The 14,480-nt window shown below is 38.6% G+C and overlaps 1 protein-coding gene across 1 annotated transcript in view; it reads right to left on the bottom strand.

Annotated features, from left to right (window-relative positions):
* The window catches only part of top1b (DNA topoisomerase Ib), a 31,265-nt gene extending 20,032 nt beyond the window's left edge, over positions 1-11,233 (bottom strand). Inside the window, exons 1-2 of the mRNA XM_072696824.1 lie at positions 11,096-11,233; positions 10,728-10,752 (exon numbers count right to left, since the gene is read on the bottom strand). Of these exons, the coding sequence (XP_072552925.1) occupies positions 10,728-10,752; positions 11,096-11,128 (58 nt within the window). The 5' untranslated portion in view covers positions 11,129-11,233. The remainder of the gene's footprint in view (positions 1-10,727; positions 10,753-11,095) is intronic.
* Positions 11,234-14,480: the final 3,247 nt, after the last annotated feature.

Genomic DNA, 14,480 nt, shown 5'->3' with positions numbered 1-14,480 from the left:
CATGCACGTAATACACTTCAAATACGTTAACAGAAACACTGATTTCATTTCATTTGCACCATCACTGCTACACACTAATACATCGCTACCCCCTACAGGACATGGCATGAACTGCAGTAGCAAATATACCTAAATTATTACGATTTAACCTCGAGACCTTGCGTCCTCATCTAGGGACATCACATTTCTGCTTATTTGCACCATTTACATTTTTATTTACCTTTTTTGAAACTTTGACCCTTCGCCTCATGTATGTAAGTCTTTATACGTGTTAGGTCCTACTAATCCCAAATAGAGGAAATTAAAAATGCACACCAAGCAAAAGTCCAGCTCTCAGGAGGTTAAATGAAGTAACGGTAAATATCATTGTTTTGAAGGTTGGTATCAAGCATCTCAGGAGGTTCCTCATGAAGCTGCTTCAGAGAAATCCAAGAGTGTATAAAAGCTGCACAGGAGGGGTCAGTGTGAAGAACTGGAAATAGGTTCAATAAAGCAGCTTTTATGTACTAACAAAGGGTGCTTTTGACTTATTAGAGCATTAGAGGAGCTCATACAGAACCATTTTAAAGGCTTCTATTAAGATCTACAAGAGGTGCTCCGTAAATGTTAACTTTTTAACCAGCCAAAGAGCCACTGGGGTTTTTAGAAAGGTCTCAGAGTTCATATATATCAGTATAGAACGACTGCCTTCACTCTTAGCCCCTCGCTCACAGAAGCCAGGAGGACCGTACATGAGATTTCGCTTGTTCAGTCTTGACGAGTAGAGATTGGTATAAAGATTATATCTGAGCAACAAACAGGCTTTAACAATAACACACAGCTGTGACACACTAACCTGTTTATTTGTGCCACACCAACCGTCAGAACAACCAGCAGCAGTGCGAGCACTTACACATACAGTACCGTGCTGAAGTTTTACCCCACAGAAGGTAAAGCTGCTGATCTGCTCAGTAAATCACTGATATCAGAATAATCACTAATAATAACACTCCTACAGAAAGTGGTGGAGGTGGTTCTCCATCACTGTGTTCATCATTAGAACATCTCCAAAGTTCTCCTCTCTCATGGAGTCTAGTGTTATTTAGAGTTCTCCTCAGATCAACACCTGGTTTGATGGTAAATCAGGGCTTAATGATGGTGAATCAGGTGAGCTGCTGCTGCTGCTGCTGCTGCTGCTGCTGATGGAGGTGAACACATCCTCCACGCTGTGCTGGCTGGACTGGGGGGCGTCCAGGAGAACCCTGGAGGAACCGAGCTCTGTTCTTCAGACTAGCTCACCGACAAGATCTCACTACTTTCTTTCTTCAGAATGAGAAGCTCTTGTTTCTCCTTTTTACTGGATTTATGTTCACCTGCTTTATCTGTTCTGATGAGATCTGGAGCTTCTACAGTAAAACTCTCTCATTGCTGAGAGACAGGATTGGAAAATGCTCTGGCTGATTTGGTAAATATCTTCAATTACAATATTTATACATGTTTTTACCATATGCAGTATTTATCATAATATTCTGATGACGAAAGATTAATTAGTAACTGACACATTTTAAAAGCAGCTGTCCAAATACTCTCCCATACTTAACAAGTACCTTATACTCAGAATCTACTGCACTTATATTTTTAAGCTAATTTAGCTAAAGCTAAAATGTTTAGATCAAAAACAAACCGGATATGAATGAAAATCTGAAAACCAAGAACATGTAAAGCAAATGACAAAAAAAAGTTTTTAAAACTGTTCAAAAACATTTACAATTGGCCACAATAATATTTAATAATTAGTGGCAATTCCAAGGGGCCCAAGTACTGAGTGACTAAGAGACTGCTGTTTCCTATTGTTGTCTGTTTGTCAAATTCTGTTACAGTCCCTTTACTAGCATTAAATGTTGTAGAAAGATTCTAAGTCAGATATTACTAGTTTCGACTTGTTTTAAATGTAGTTTATTCTGTTCCTGTCAAATTTCTACATCTTAGAAAGGATTTTAAAAACAATTACAGCATATTTAAGTAATATAAACTGGCCACAATAATAACAATGATAAGTGGCAATTCCAGGGGTCCAGGCACACCTCAGCTCCAAAGCTGTGACTGAAGTGTACCAATATCAGAGGTTAAGCTAATTTGAAAGCAAAAGCAGAGGGGACAAAATAGCCAAATATTTAAATCAGGGCTAATTACACTGGTAGTAGTGTAATATGCAGTTGGCCACTGTTTTCTTGTAGTGGTATCAAAATGTATGGTCAATTATTGTCAAACTGCACACAATTGTCCCATATTTTTCTTCTCTAATAAAAGTAGATACCCTTACAATAAAAGTGTGTAAAGTTCAGACAGCTTCTCACAGGATACATTTACTAATTTTAAAATAATCATGGAGTGAATTTTAGCCAGATATATCAGGGCATAAACCTAAACCTTTTAAAATGGCCTACTTACAGCAGCATTATGCAAGAACTGGCATGTCTTGCTCTTGGGCTCCCCCTACAGTCAGGAAGTGTAATTCACACTGAAGGACACGTTTTACGCATGTGTTTCTGGACAAGCTGAGATCTGAGCTCCAGAAGCTTGATCTGAAGGTGGAGCAGCATGTGGGCTGAGGCGGTAGAGTAATACTACAGGATTTTACGCTAATATGACTCTTTGGGTTCCTGAAGCTGCTGATTTAGGGTATAAATGTTAAATAATGTTGCTTTAAAGTCAACATTAACCTAAAAGGAAGGGGGCAGTTACTATGACACGCAGGGTTTGTTCACCCAGGGTGCCTTTTACACATTACTAGGTTTTAGTTTAAGATGCTAGAGGCTAAAATTCAGGACGTCAAATGGGGCAAACACCAATTTTGGGCAAATTCGAATGAAAATTACAGATATTTTTAATTTCTTATGTTAAAATAAAAACCTACATCCTCTACAAAGAACATTTTCAGCATATTCTAAACATGAATACTGTTTAAATGATTAACATAATGAACAAAATAAGGGATGTCAAATTAATGGCACATTAAATATGTTTGGATTTTTTCCAATATTAATGAATTATTTCAGAAAATAGATTAATTAAGAATAAAATACATTTGTTGGATTTGTTTACATATTTACATGCAAAACATAAATAAAAATGTTTGTGTGATTTGAACAGGGGTGCCCAAGCTTTAGTGTATTATCGCTGCTGCCCAATTTTCCTCATCATTTGATCTGTTCTGTAGCTGCTCTGTACTGTATTAATAACTCTGGATGAATAGACCAATAGAAATGCTCCAAACTGATGTTTAAAACCTTTTTACATTGACTTCCATTTAAGTTAAGGTTTTTTTTCCCTTATTCTGTAAAGCTGTTGTTTTATAGATTCATGCTTTGCTTTGGACAGTGACGGTATCCTGTATAATACAGCATTATGAAACAATGTGATTAAATTACATTAAAAAAGTAATATAATTAAACATACTGCTAAACGACAACACCTTTAGAGTCATAAAGCATAAACGCAGTTGCACTTTTCTCCACCACATCAACCCTGGTGTGTAATTCAACTGAGTGGTGAGTTTCTATAGCCGTCAATGGCCGCTTTGTTCAGCACTGCTGTAATATAAGATAAGAAAGCCACAATAGATTCCTGGAAAGCCACACAGACCTTCTGAAGGTGCAGCAGTTCACAGGCAGATGGATTAATGCTAACATTTGGTCTTTAACTTTCCTTCTGTGGTTTCTCCTTCCATTAATTCATCAATCACATGGTCCGGACACCCTCTAGTGTGATTTACTACGGAGTCAATCAGCAGAAACCCCAAGCCTAGTTTTACACTGGCTAATATAGATGCACACACAGCTTGTCTAGTCCCTGTGGATAAGTACTGCCAGAGAATAGGACTCTCTGCAGCAGATCAACATCATAAACCTATCTGCACCATGCTGCCTAATAATGCCAGGTGTGGGCTAGTAGAGGGGTATAAAGCCCCCCCAGCATTGAGCTGTGGAGGAACTCTGAGTGTTCTCTGGAAATATGGATGGTGGGGCTCCATTCAGTACCTTTGGATAGAATGAGTTGAGGAGTTTGGGCTGATGAGGTTGGGTGGTGATCATCGTTGTCGTCGTCCAACATCCTGACCTCACTAACGCTCACTGAATTCAATCAAATTCTCACAGCAATGCTGCTCCAAAATCTAGCAGAAAGCCTATTTCCCTACACAGTAGAGACAGTTACTCCAAAAAGGCTGTAACTGCAGGCTACGCTTTTTTAAAATCCTTAAATTAAGAAGAAACAAGGAATGACTGGGTGTCCCAATACTTTTGTCCATTTAGTGAATGTACAACAATTAGCATTGTCCAAACTGCACGTCTTAATCATCACACCCTCTCTTAACAGCTTGTGGAGGTGATCAGTAATCTCGAATAGACTTGCTTATGTGGTTTGTGACACTGTATGGCTCACGGTTATCTAGAACATGGCCTGAAGTCGATAAGCAGTTCTCTAAAAGACTTACCGGTACGTCCTACAGGGTTGGTGGGGTTTGCGCTTGCATTAGCGTACTCTAGCCAGAGGCAAACTGTGTTAATGTTGAGGCCGTGAATACAGAGGTTTTAGGACAATGGGACAGGGCTGAAGAATGGAAGGAGGTTCACATGTCTAACTGTACTTTCCATTTACGGGGGGAGCTGGTTATCTCTGCCTTATCGGTCTGAACCATGATAGAGAGAAATACTACACTGCTGCCCTGCTACAAATAATTCACACATGTAATTACACATGTGCAATAAAAAAAATAATAATAATAATAATAGTACTGTAATTCAATTTAATTTAATTCAATTTAATGTGTGCAATAACTCTGGTGCAATAATTTTCCACATTTATCACCACTATATACATGTACATATTTAAAGTTTCCACTATCTTCCACTTTTCAATTGAGTGTTTATTTTATAGTGTTTATTCTTACACGAACAGTCGCAACTGTAATTTTCCTCCTGGGATCAATGAAGTATTTCAGATTCTGATAATTACCTACTGTATGTGACTAATAATAATAATAAAACAATAATATATACATATAATTGCTTTCAAACCAAAAAAAAATGAACTTTCTCCTTCATAATAAATGAGTCATGCTCCAAACCTACTGTTGCACTTGCTAAGCAGTACCGGTATCAGCGCAGATACTGGCACTTACACACAGTATCAGTAACCGCAACAGAGCACCGATACCATGAAGCTTATTCACAGCAAATTTGGGTTTTTTTGTTTTTTTTTTGCATATTTAATGAAACAGCCAGTTAACAGCCAGTAAATCCAGTCATAAATAGTTATTATGTTTTTATGTGGTATTTTCTTTTTGGTTTCAGCAGCTTGTTTAAAGGAAACTCTGAAGTTTAGAAGCTTTTACAAAGAGAAATTTGCTGCAGAAGCACTTTTTTATTTCTAAACTGGTGTTTTTTATGAAATGTGAATTTTAAACACTGGTTAAAAAGCTGGTTGGTCAAGCTAATCAAGACTACGCTTCCCTACCTGCTCGTGTTTCTGCACATTTCTCCATTATTAATTTTTCAGCTCTGAAATTTCCAAATGTGCCGTTCCTCAACCAGTAAACGCTGTTCTTTCAAGCTTATTAGATCTGATTTGGGATCAGATATAAAAAAATACAGCCTATAAAAAGTGGAACTATAATTATCAGGATTTAGAGAAGTCCATCCAGTATTTAAGCCAGAGTTGGTATTGATATCTGTACCCTGTTTCGGCAAATTCCTGATAATCTAGTATCAGTATCGGAAAGAAGAGAGTGGAATCAGTGCCTCCCTCTCCAAAACCATGTACCATGCTTCATAAAAATGCTCCAAAATGAATTACCTGGACAGAAACTGTTACATTAACATACAGTCTTAGGCAAAAGTTTGGGCACCCTGGTCAAACTCCATGTGTTGTTGGTGTCCTTAAGTGTTAATAGGCCATACCCTCTACAGAGACACACTTCTGTACATTTTAAAGCAGAATTACTGTGATTTTTTTCAAATTTAACATAATGCAAAATAAATACATTTAAAATGTGTGTAAAAGTAATAATACATTTAAAAACAATAATAATTAGGAACAAAATAACTATATTTAAGTCACTGTAGAGGATTTACTAATTCACTGTAACATGGAACGTCAAAATCAAAATATATCATTTGACTGGGGCACCTAAAAGTTGGCAAACGACTGAACATTAGGTTGAAGAATCTTTAACTTCTCCTATAAAGTGAACATTTTGGAAATACTATATTTTTTTTGCAGCGGCAATATGCATTATTAACACCTACGGGTCACAACAAATATGTCCGTATGTATTATAAATGTGTAGGTAACTATTTATAATATATTAACATATCCCATATGTGTTTTATACACCATCATATCAGAATATTATGACCACCTCTGGTTCATAAGTAACCGGGTTTGCTGCACGTATAAATAAAAAGCGAGCATACCAGTCAGTTGTAGCAGAGTGCAGAAAACTAACGCTCACTGAATTCAATCAAATTCTCACAGCAATGCTGCTCCAAAATCTAGCAGAAAGCCTTCTTCCCTACACAGTAGAGACAGTTACTCCAAAAAGTGCAGGTTACGCTCTTTTTAACTCCTTAATTTAAGAAGAAACAAGGAATGACTGGGTGTCCCAATACTTTTGTCCATTTAGTGAATTAGTGTACGACAATTAGCACTGTGCAAACTGCACGTCTTAATCATCACACCCTCTCCTCAAAGCGTGTGGAGGTGATCAGTGATCTCGAACAGACTCGCTTATGTGGTTTCTGCACAGAAAACATTGTCATGACGACCAAAAGGGCACCGGGTATTAGAGCACCCTAATACAGTCCATACCTCCACCTCTCGCTAGGGTCACCCGAACCAAGGGCGGCTGCTCCCACTGTTAGGTAGGTGGTCATAATGTTCTGATATGACGGTGTATATATTTAAGTGCCTAAACGAGAATTTCATACGGCTACACTCCTACAAAGATATCATGTCAGAAGAACCACTATTGGTTCCATGAAAAATCTAGAACCTTTAAAAATAGATTTTTAAAAAATAAAAAAGTTGATGTAATGGTTCTGCACCAATTTAAAGGTCCTTCAGACTCCATCATATCTCCATTACAAACAAGGTTCTTTATGGAACCAAAAGTGGTTCTTTGATGGCATTGATCAAAGCCCCCCTTCCTTTATAAGAGTGTAGCCCTAAACCTAATCCTAAGCTCAGAAGTCTCAGAGAGGAGAGCGATGGTGCCACTCCGTCACACCAAGACAGGAAGAGAACTGCAGAACCTCATCACCTGCTTCAACAACAACAGAGCCCCACGTTCTCCGGCCCTGCTCTGGTAAAAGAGGACTGGTAGAACTCGTACATTAGGGCGAGTCTGATTGAAGTGAGGTGAAGATGAGGACTAATCCTGAGACAGAAACCACAAAGCTGCAATAACAAGCATGCAAACATGCATCAACACGTAGCCGAGCTGCCCACTGAGAAAAATGAGCACTAAACACAAAGTCGCCGCCATTACGTCAGCCGGCGCGTCAAACCGCACCGGGAAATCGTCAGCGCCCTTGAGGAACTACCTTCGGCTTCCTGAGGATCCTTTTAAAGGCCTAAAGACCTCGGTCTTCCTTTAGTAATCTGAAGATCTGCAAAAAGCTTCTCCACACTCACAAACATGTCTGTTCCAGAACCCTCTGTAGCTCCTTCAGGCTTGAGAGTATAAAATATTCAGAAATTTAGATATTCAGATATTCAGTCACCTGTCAGATTAGCTCTCATTCTAACAAAGAAAACCAAACCTTAAAGTGAAAGTTCAGCTTTTTAGATTTTAGTGGGTGGTGGGCAGCACTTATGTCTATAATAATAATAATAAAAGAAGTGTACACACAAAACTGCAGTAAATTTCCTTATTTTTTAAACTACATTAAATTAAACTACATTAAACCACATGCAGTTCCAGACTGCAGTCCCTCACTCTCTCAACTACATACCATATTCAGTAATTACACAGTAATTATTAAATATTTAGCTATAATCACTAAATAACAAAGCTTTGCATTTTTAATCTTCTAAAACGTCACTTATAATTAACTAAAACTAGTAAAACTCATTCAATAATCTCGTTTATTTGCTTTGTTAAACTAAACAAAAGCCTTCAAATCTCACCGAGCCGTTTTTACGCATCTTGCATACTGCCATATTTAATCTACCGTAACAAATTCAGAGTTTCATTGAGTTTAAAAGGTATATTTTATATTATACCCGTGTAGATGTGGGCGATACGGCACAATCATAATATCACGATAGGGCTGGGCGATATTTAAAGATTTTTCATTTTCCTGATGCATGATATTAATTGCGATATGTGATTGTAGACTAGTAGCTACATATTCCTAAAAAAAAAAAAGAAATAATAATAATAATAATAAATACTATGCAGATGCTCTCCCATACTTTTAGTACAGTTATTTAATCCAAAAAGCATTTAATATAATTAAACAGCACTAATCAGACTGTCAGACTGTGATGAAACGTGCAGCTCTTCAAGCATGGGCGATATTCTCGATATGCTTAGGAAAGCATAGTGTGAATCATGATAACCAAATTTAATAAACACGTCCTGATACGATTAAATATCAATATATTGCACACCCCTGTATCCCGATTCTCCAAGGGACTTTCACAGTACATTCCTTTTTCTAATCTCAGTGAGACCGCCCTGGTTAAATAAAGGAAATATCCATATATACCTTTTATACGTATTGTCCATTGTCGTGGTTTAGCACCACTACCTGCCACAATGCTACCACACCATGTTGGAGACTGGGGTTCGATTCCCAGTCTGGGTGACCGTATGCTGCGCTACACCAATAAGAGACCCTGGGCAAGACACCTAACCCTACATCGGCTCGTCTCTGTAATACGAGTAACCCTGTGGGTCACTCCGGATAAGAGCATCAGCTAAATGCTGTAAATGTAAACGTCCATTTATGTAGACGCGTCACTTCCACCAAGACTAGCTCTCCACTACCTCCAGCTCTCCGGTTAGGCCGTGTTAGGCAGCTAATCACATTATCTAAAGGCATTTCTCTCAGCAAGAAGACTTTTAAGAGTTTTTACCGTAAAACCTTCAGAACACACATGCAAACATAAATACAGTAAAAAGAGGAACACGAACTTCTCATTCTGAAGAAAGCAGTGCAGATCTTATGAGAGCTAGTCTGGAGAACATGGATGTGTTCAATTCCCTCACCAGCAGCTCACCTGATTCACCATCATTAAGCCCTGATTTACCACCAAACCAGGTGTTGATCTGAGGAGAACTCTGAATAACACTAGACTCCATTAAAGAGAGGAGAACTTTGGAGATGTTCTAATGATGAACACAGTGATGGAGAACCTCCACCACCACTTTCTGTATTGTTATTTGTATTCATTTTAATATCAGAGCAACTTATTATTTATTTATTTTACAATTTAGTCTAAAAAATATTGCACTGTAGAGAATCACTCAGGTTCAGCTCATGTATCACCTCCTATATTTAATATGTAATATATATTTTTTCCCTTTACGTGGCCAGACAGTCCTTTAAGCATTTCACTGCGAGTTTGACTGTATATGAGTAATAATATTTAAAATATATATATATGTTTTTCTAAAAGCTAAAAACTGAGAAGGCTTGGCGATATTGAAAGATTTTTCATTTTCATGATGCATGATATTAATTGCGATATATGTGATTGTAGACTAGTAGCTATATATTCCTAAAAATAATAAATAAATAAATAATAATAATAATAATAAATACTATGCAGTTGCTCTCCCATACTTAGTACAGTTATTTAATATAATTAAACAGCACTAATCAGACTAAAGCATGGACGATATTCTCGATATCGATATTTCACTACGAGTTTGACTGCATATGAGTAGTAATAATATTTTAAAATATAAATATATATATATGTTTCTCTAAAAGCTAAAAACTGAGAAGGCTGGGTGATATTAAAAGATTTTTCATTTTCATGATGCATGATATTAATTGCGATATATGTGATTGTAGACTAGTAGCTACATATTCCTAAAAAACAATAATAATAATAATAATAATAAATACTATGCAGTTGCTCTCCCATACTTAGTACAGTTATTTAATATAATTAAACAGCACTAATCAGACTAAAGCATGGACGATATTCTCAATATCGATATTTCACTGAGAGTTTGACTGCATATGAGTAATAATATTTAATAAAATATAAATATATGTTTCTCTAAAAGCTAAAAACTGAAGAGATTCGTTCAGCCCGGTGAGTCGGTTCACTCGGTGCGATTCAAAGCCTCGCTCGTGCGCTAACTACAGCCTCTCAGCACAGAGAGGAAAAAGAAAATGGCGCAGAGACTAAGTCCTCAACCCCCATTCCTCACTTTCAGCGCTGAAATACGACACATTACCGACGAGCACCGACCCAAACGGGGTCGGCGTGTTAAAAAACACCTCCGGCTCTGTCAGAATCGCGAGGAAAACGGGGAAACGAGCGGGTGTAAAGGGTGTTTTTGGGCGCTCGGTTTGAACAATAGGCGGCTGAGAGTGAGGGTGAGGGGACTTAGTCTCTGGGACGCCATTTCTGTTCTCGGAAAACTAACAGTCTCGCCTGGCGCACAGCGAAGCACTAACACCCACATCTCCCACTTAGACCCTTTCATTTAGCTGGAAACTCACCGTTAGTCCGAGAGCCGGAGTCCATCTGCAAAACACGAGGTGGTTAGTAGGCGAATAAGTTGCTTTTCCATGAAGAAAACACCACATTGTTTGGCTACAGGAGGCAGTTTAAATGGTCAAACCAGGCTAGAACTACAGCGCTAACGACCCGGGCATTTCACACCGCGACCTGCGGCTCGATTACTGAACAAATCTGCATTAAAACCCCTCCATTAAAGCGCTGAAACGCCGGCTACCCGTCCCCATTTTCGGTCGGATGAGTTCGTACACAGGCGCCGTGCGCGGCTACAGCCAAGTTAAGCCGGGCAGATTCGTAAAACAGGGGCTAAATAGAGTCGAAATAGGCAGGTTTGGAGTGCAGCCGGTACCTGATGGTGCCTGTGTCCGTTGTCCTCGCTCATTGTGCGCTGATCTGAGGGAGGAGAGAGCTGGGAGACGCGTGTGGGAGAGAGATGCCGGTAGGAAAAAAGCCCAGTGGACCCGAGACTTCGCTTATCAGCCTAAGTCCCACTTCGCCCGCACTGCGCATGCGCGGCTCTCGGCTCACGCAGCCCTGGCTAGCGCACTCACGACCGAGCTCGAGCCCATGTGGCCCACCGTGTGACGAGCGCCGTATCGCAGCCTCGCTCACAACAACACAACAACAGCAGCTAAACTGCACTACAGCCACACTACTACCACTCTCACTCAGTAATAATGAGCTAATAATCAATTATTCAATCAATTATTAGCAAAAACTAGACTTCTTAAAATAAAACCTTAAAATAAAAAACTTATTATTATTTTTTACTACGTCCTGTTTATTATTTAATTTTATTTACGTGTTAAATCACGTGTTTATTTAAATATTTAGCAGTTAAAAATTATTTTATAACCATATTCAGCAACTTCCGCAAACACTGTATAGCTAGATAGATCACCGGCTAGCGATCACTCCGCCATAGCTGGCTAAGCTAGCTAAGCGAAATACAACATATTTTAATTAAAAAAAAAGGGCCGAGACTTGTATTAATAAGCTTAAAATGTTAAAGGAGGTACGGGGTTTCATTTTTGGGTTGATGTGGATGGCTAAGGGGCTGCAGACTGAGCGCCGAGGGGAGATTGTAGCTCAGACGTGGTTAGCAACAAGCTAGCTACCTGTTAGGGACAATACCTCGGCGGAAGGATATGCTAACATTCAATTTTTAATATGACATTAAATCAATTATTTAATAAATATTTATTTAGTTAGATATTATTTACTGTCATTTAGCTCGGAGGAGATTAAAAAAAAAAAACTTTTAAAAACGTTAAGAAATCTGTCCATGCCTAACAGTGCATAAACAGGCCCTGACTGAACAAAATCCACAACAATTGGATAAACATTTAATATGATATTTATCAAGAAAATATATAATAAAACATAAGTCTGTTTTTTATGATTTAAAAAAAGTTCCTCTGCAATAACTGCAAACAAGCACTTTAGCAAACAGACTATAGCCCACCTGGACTATAATGTTAATCAGAGGTCAAAAGACCACCTTATGAGGAGTAATGGTGGGAGTGTGTACACTGCAGCATTTAATGAAGCTGTCTGAAGACAATACACCAGGTACTAGATACTGTATTTACTCATTAAAAGTAAATATGGCCCATTAGCTAGAGCACTGACATGTGTTACAACCCCGTCACGTTACATTATATTCCAGACCTGGCTTCTCCACTACCCTGTCCTACCCGGTCCTGCTCTGGGGCCTTGTATCGACTCGCCCTCACCTTAGCTGCTATATAAATAAATCTGAATTAAATTGAATTTAATTAAATAATTGATTTATTTAAAAGAAAATAAAAGAAAAAGACGTTACAGGGTCGAAGCGTTCCTGCTAAACTGGCTTAGGCCTTTCAGCCCTCTGCTATTTCTCTACTTGGCTCTGCAATAACTGCAAGCAAGCACTTTCTCTAGCTGTGGCCTAAGGCCTCAACACTGTGGAGGCCTTCACGTATAAACTCTCTGTGTTTTTAGGCCTCGCCACAACAATTCAACAAGTTATCCCCCAAACTTGTGTCTGTGATTCACTACAAAATCAGAGTAAAGCTAAACGTTCCGCCTCAAACCCTTTCAAAATGTTGGGTTCGGCAAGGGTGCCCAAACTTGTGGGCCTAAGACTGAAGAAAGAGAACAGTAGAGCAGCAGAGCACCTCCCTATCTCTATACACACACATCCACCCTCACACACACACACACAATAACAATGACAAACGTTGAAAAGTCATCATGCTTTACAGCGTGTGTCTGTAGAGTTACTCTGCAGACTTAAACAGACGCAGTTCGACCGAAGGGCGTCCAAACTTTTGCATAAAACACAAAAAAAAATTCTCCAGATGGCATGTTTGTTGATAAGGAACGCATGATAATTCCACACTGTAACAAACTGTAATCAGCAGTTTCGGACACTATGGTGTTGGAACCTGGTGTGACTCAGCAACTGCAGCTGGCAGTGAATATGAACATCGGGCCACAGAGGAACCGGGTCGCGGGGAGGGACCCTGAAGAACACTCGCTGGATGTAAAGACATGTCTGTAACATCACTGTTATACGGCGTCGCTCGAGTTAACCTCTGAAGCTCTTCAGTTTGCGGAAACAGAGACATACAGTCAGACTATAGCCCACCTGGACTATAATGTTAATCAGAGGTCAAAAGACCACCTTATGAGGAGTAATGGTAGGAGTGTGTACACTGCAGCATTTAATGAAGCTGTCTGAAGACAATACACCAGGTACTAGATACTGTATTTACTCATTAAAAGTAAATATGGCCCATTAGCTAGAGCACTGACATGTGTTACAACTCCGTCACGTTACATTATATTCCAGACCTGGCTTCTCCACTACCCTGTCCTACCCGGTCCTGCTCTGGGGCCTTGTATCGACTCGCCCTCACCTCAGCTGCTATATAAATAAATCGGAATTTAACTGAATTTAATTAAATAATTGATTTATTTAAAAGAAAATAAAAGAAAAAGACGTTACAGGGTCGAAGCGTTCCTGCTAAACTGGCTTAGGCCTTTCAGCCCTCTGCTATTTCTCTACTTGGCTCTTTGTCAGACATTCCTATGTGAGAGTTTGATGACTAGGACTTGAAGTAGGAACAGGGTTAAAACACTGAGCTTGACAAACTCAAAGATCTGAAAGTAAAAATGTTTTAATATTCAGAGAAAATGAAAGCTAATATTGCCTCGATTTGAAATGTACGGTCTGAGAGACTTTGAGGAGGTCACTTCCTCAAAAATATGTCAGGAAGGCCTAAGCATTGTTGTTCAGGGGGAGAAATCACAGCGTTACGGGGTTGAATTATGGACTGACGGACAAAGGAATTGCTGCAATATGTAAAAATAGACACGTCATTGGAGATAAAGAAATATTTGAAAATAGTTTCAATGTTAAACTAAAAAAAAAGCTGTTTTTGTGTTTTGTTTTTGATATTTTTGTTATACAGCGTCAATCAATGATGACTTATTTAAATATTTGTGAGCAGAAACAGATTTAAATGTATATGTTGACTTGTATTTAACAATTTATTGAATTTAATGAATGAAGAACAGTCAGACGTTATTTCACAAAAAAAAACAAAACAAAAAAAACACTTATTTTAGGGACGTCCTGATCAGGTTATTTTGCTTCTAATCCGAACCAAGTCTCTAAATGCTGAGTATCCGCTGATACTGATCCGATCTGTGTGTATAAATAATAATCCAGCTCCACAGTTTAGATC

The sequence above is a fragment of the Salminus brasiliensis genome, chromosome 14 (assembly GCF_030463535.1).
Source record: "Salminus brasiliensis chromosome 14, fSalBra1.hap2, whole genome shotgun sequence".
Classification (NCBI taxonomy): Eukaryota; Metazoa; Chordata; class Actinopteri; order Characiformes; family Bryconidae; genus Salminus; species Salminus brasiliensis.
Note: the sequence above shows the minus strand (reverse complement) of the source record. Positions and strands in the feature narration are given on the sequence as shown.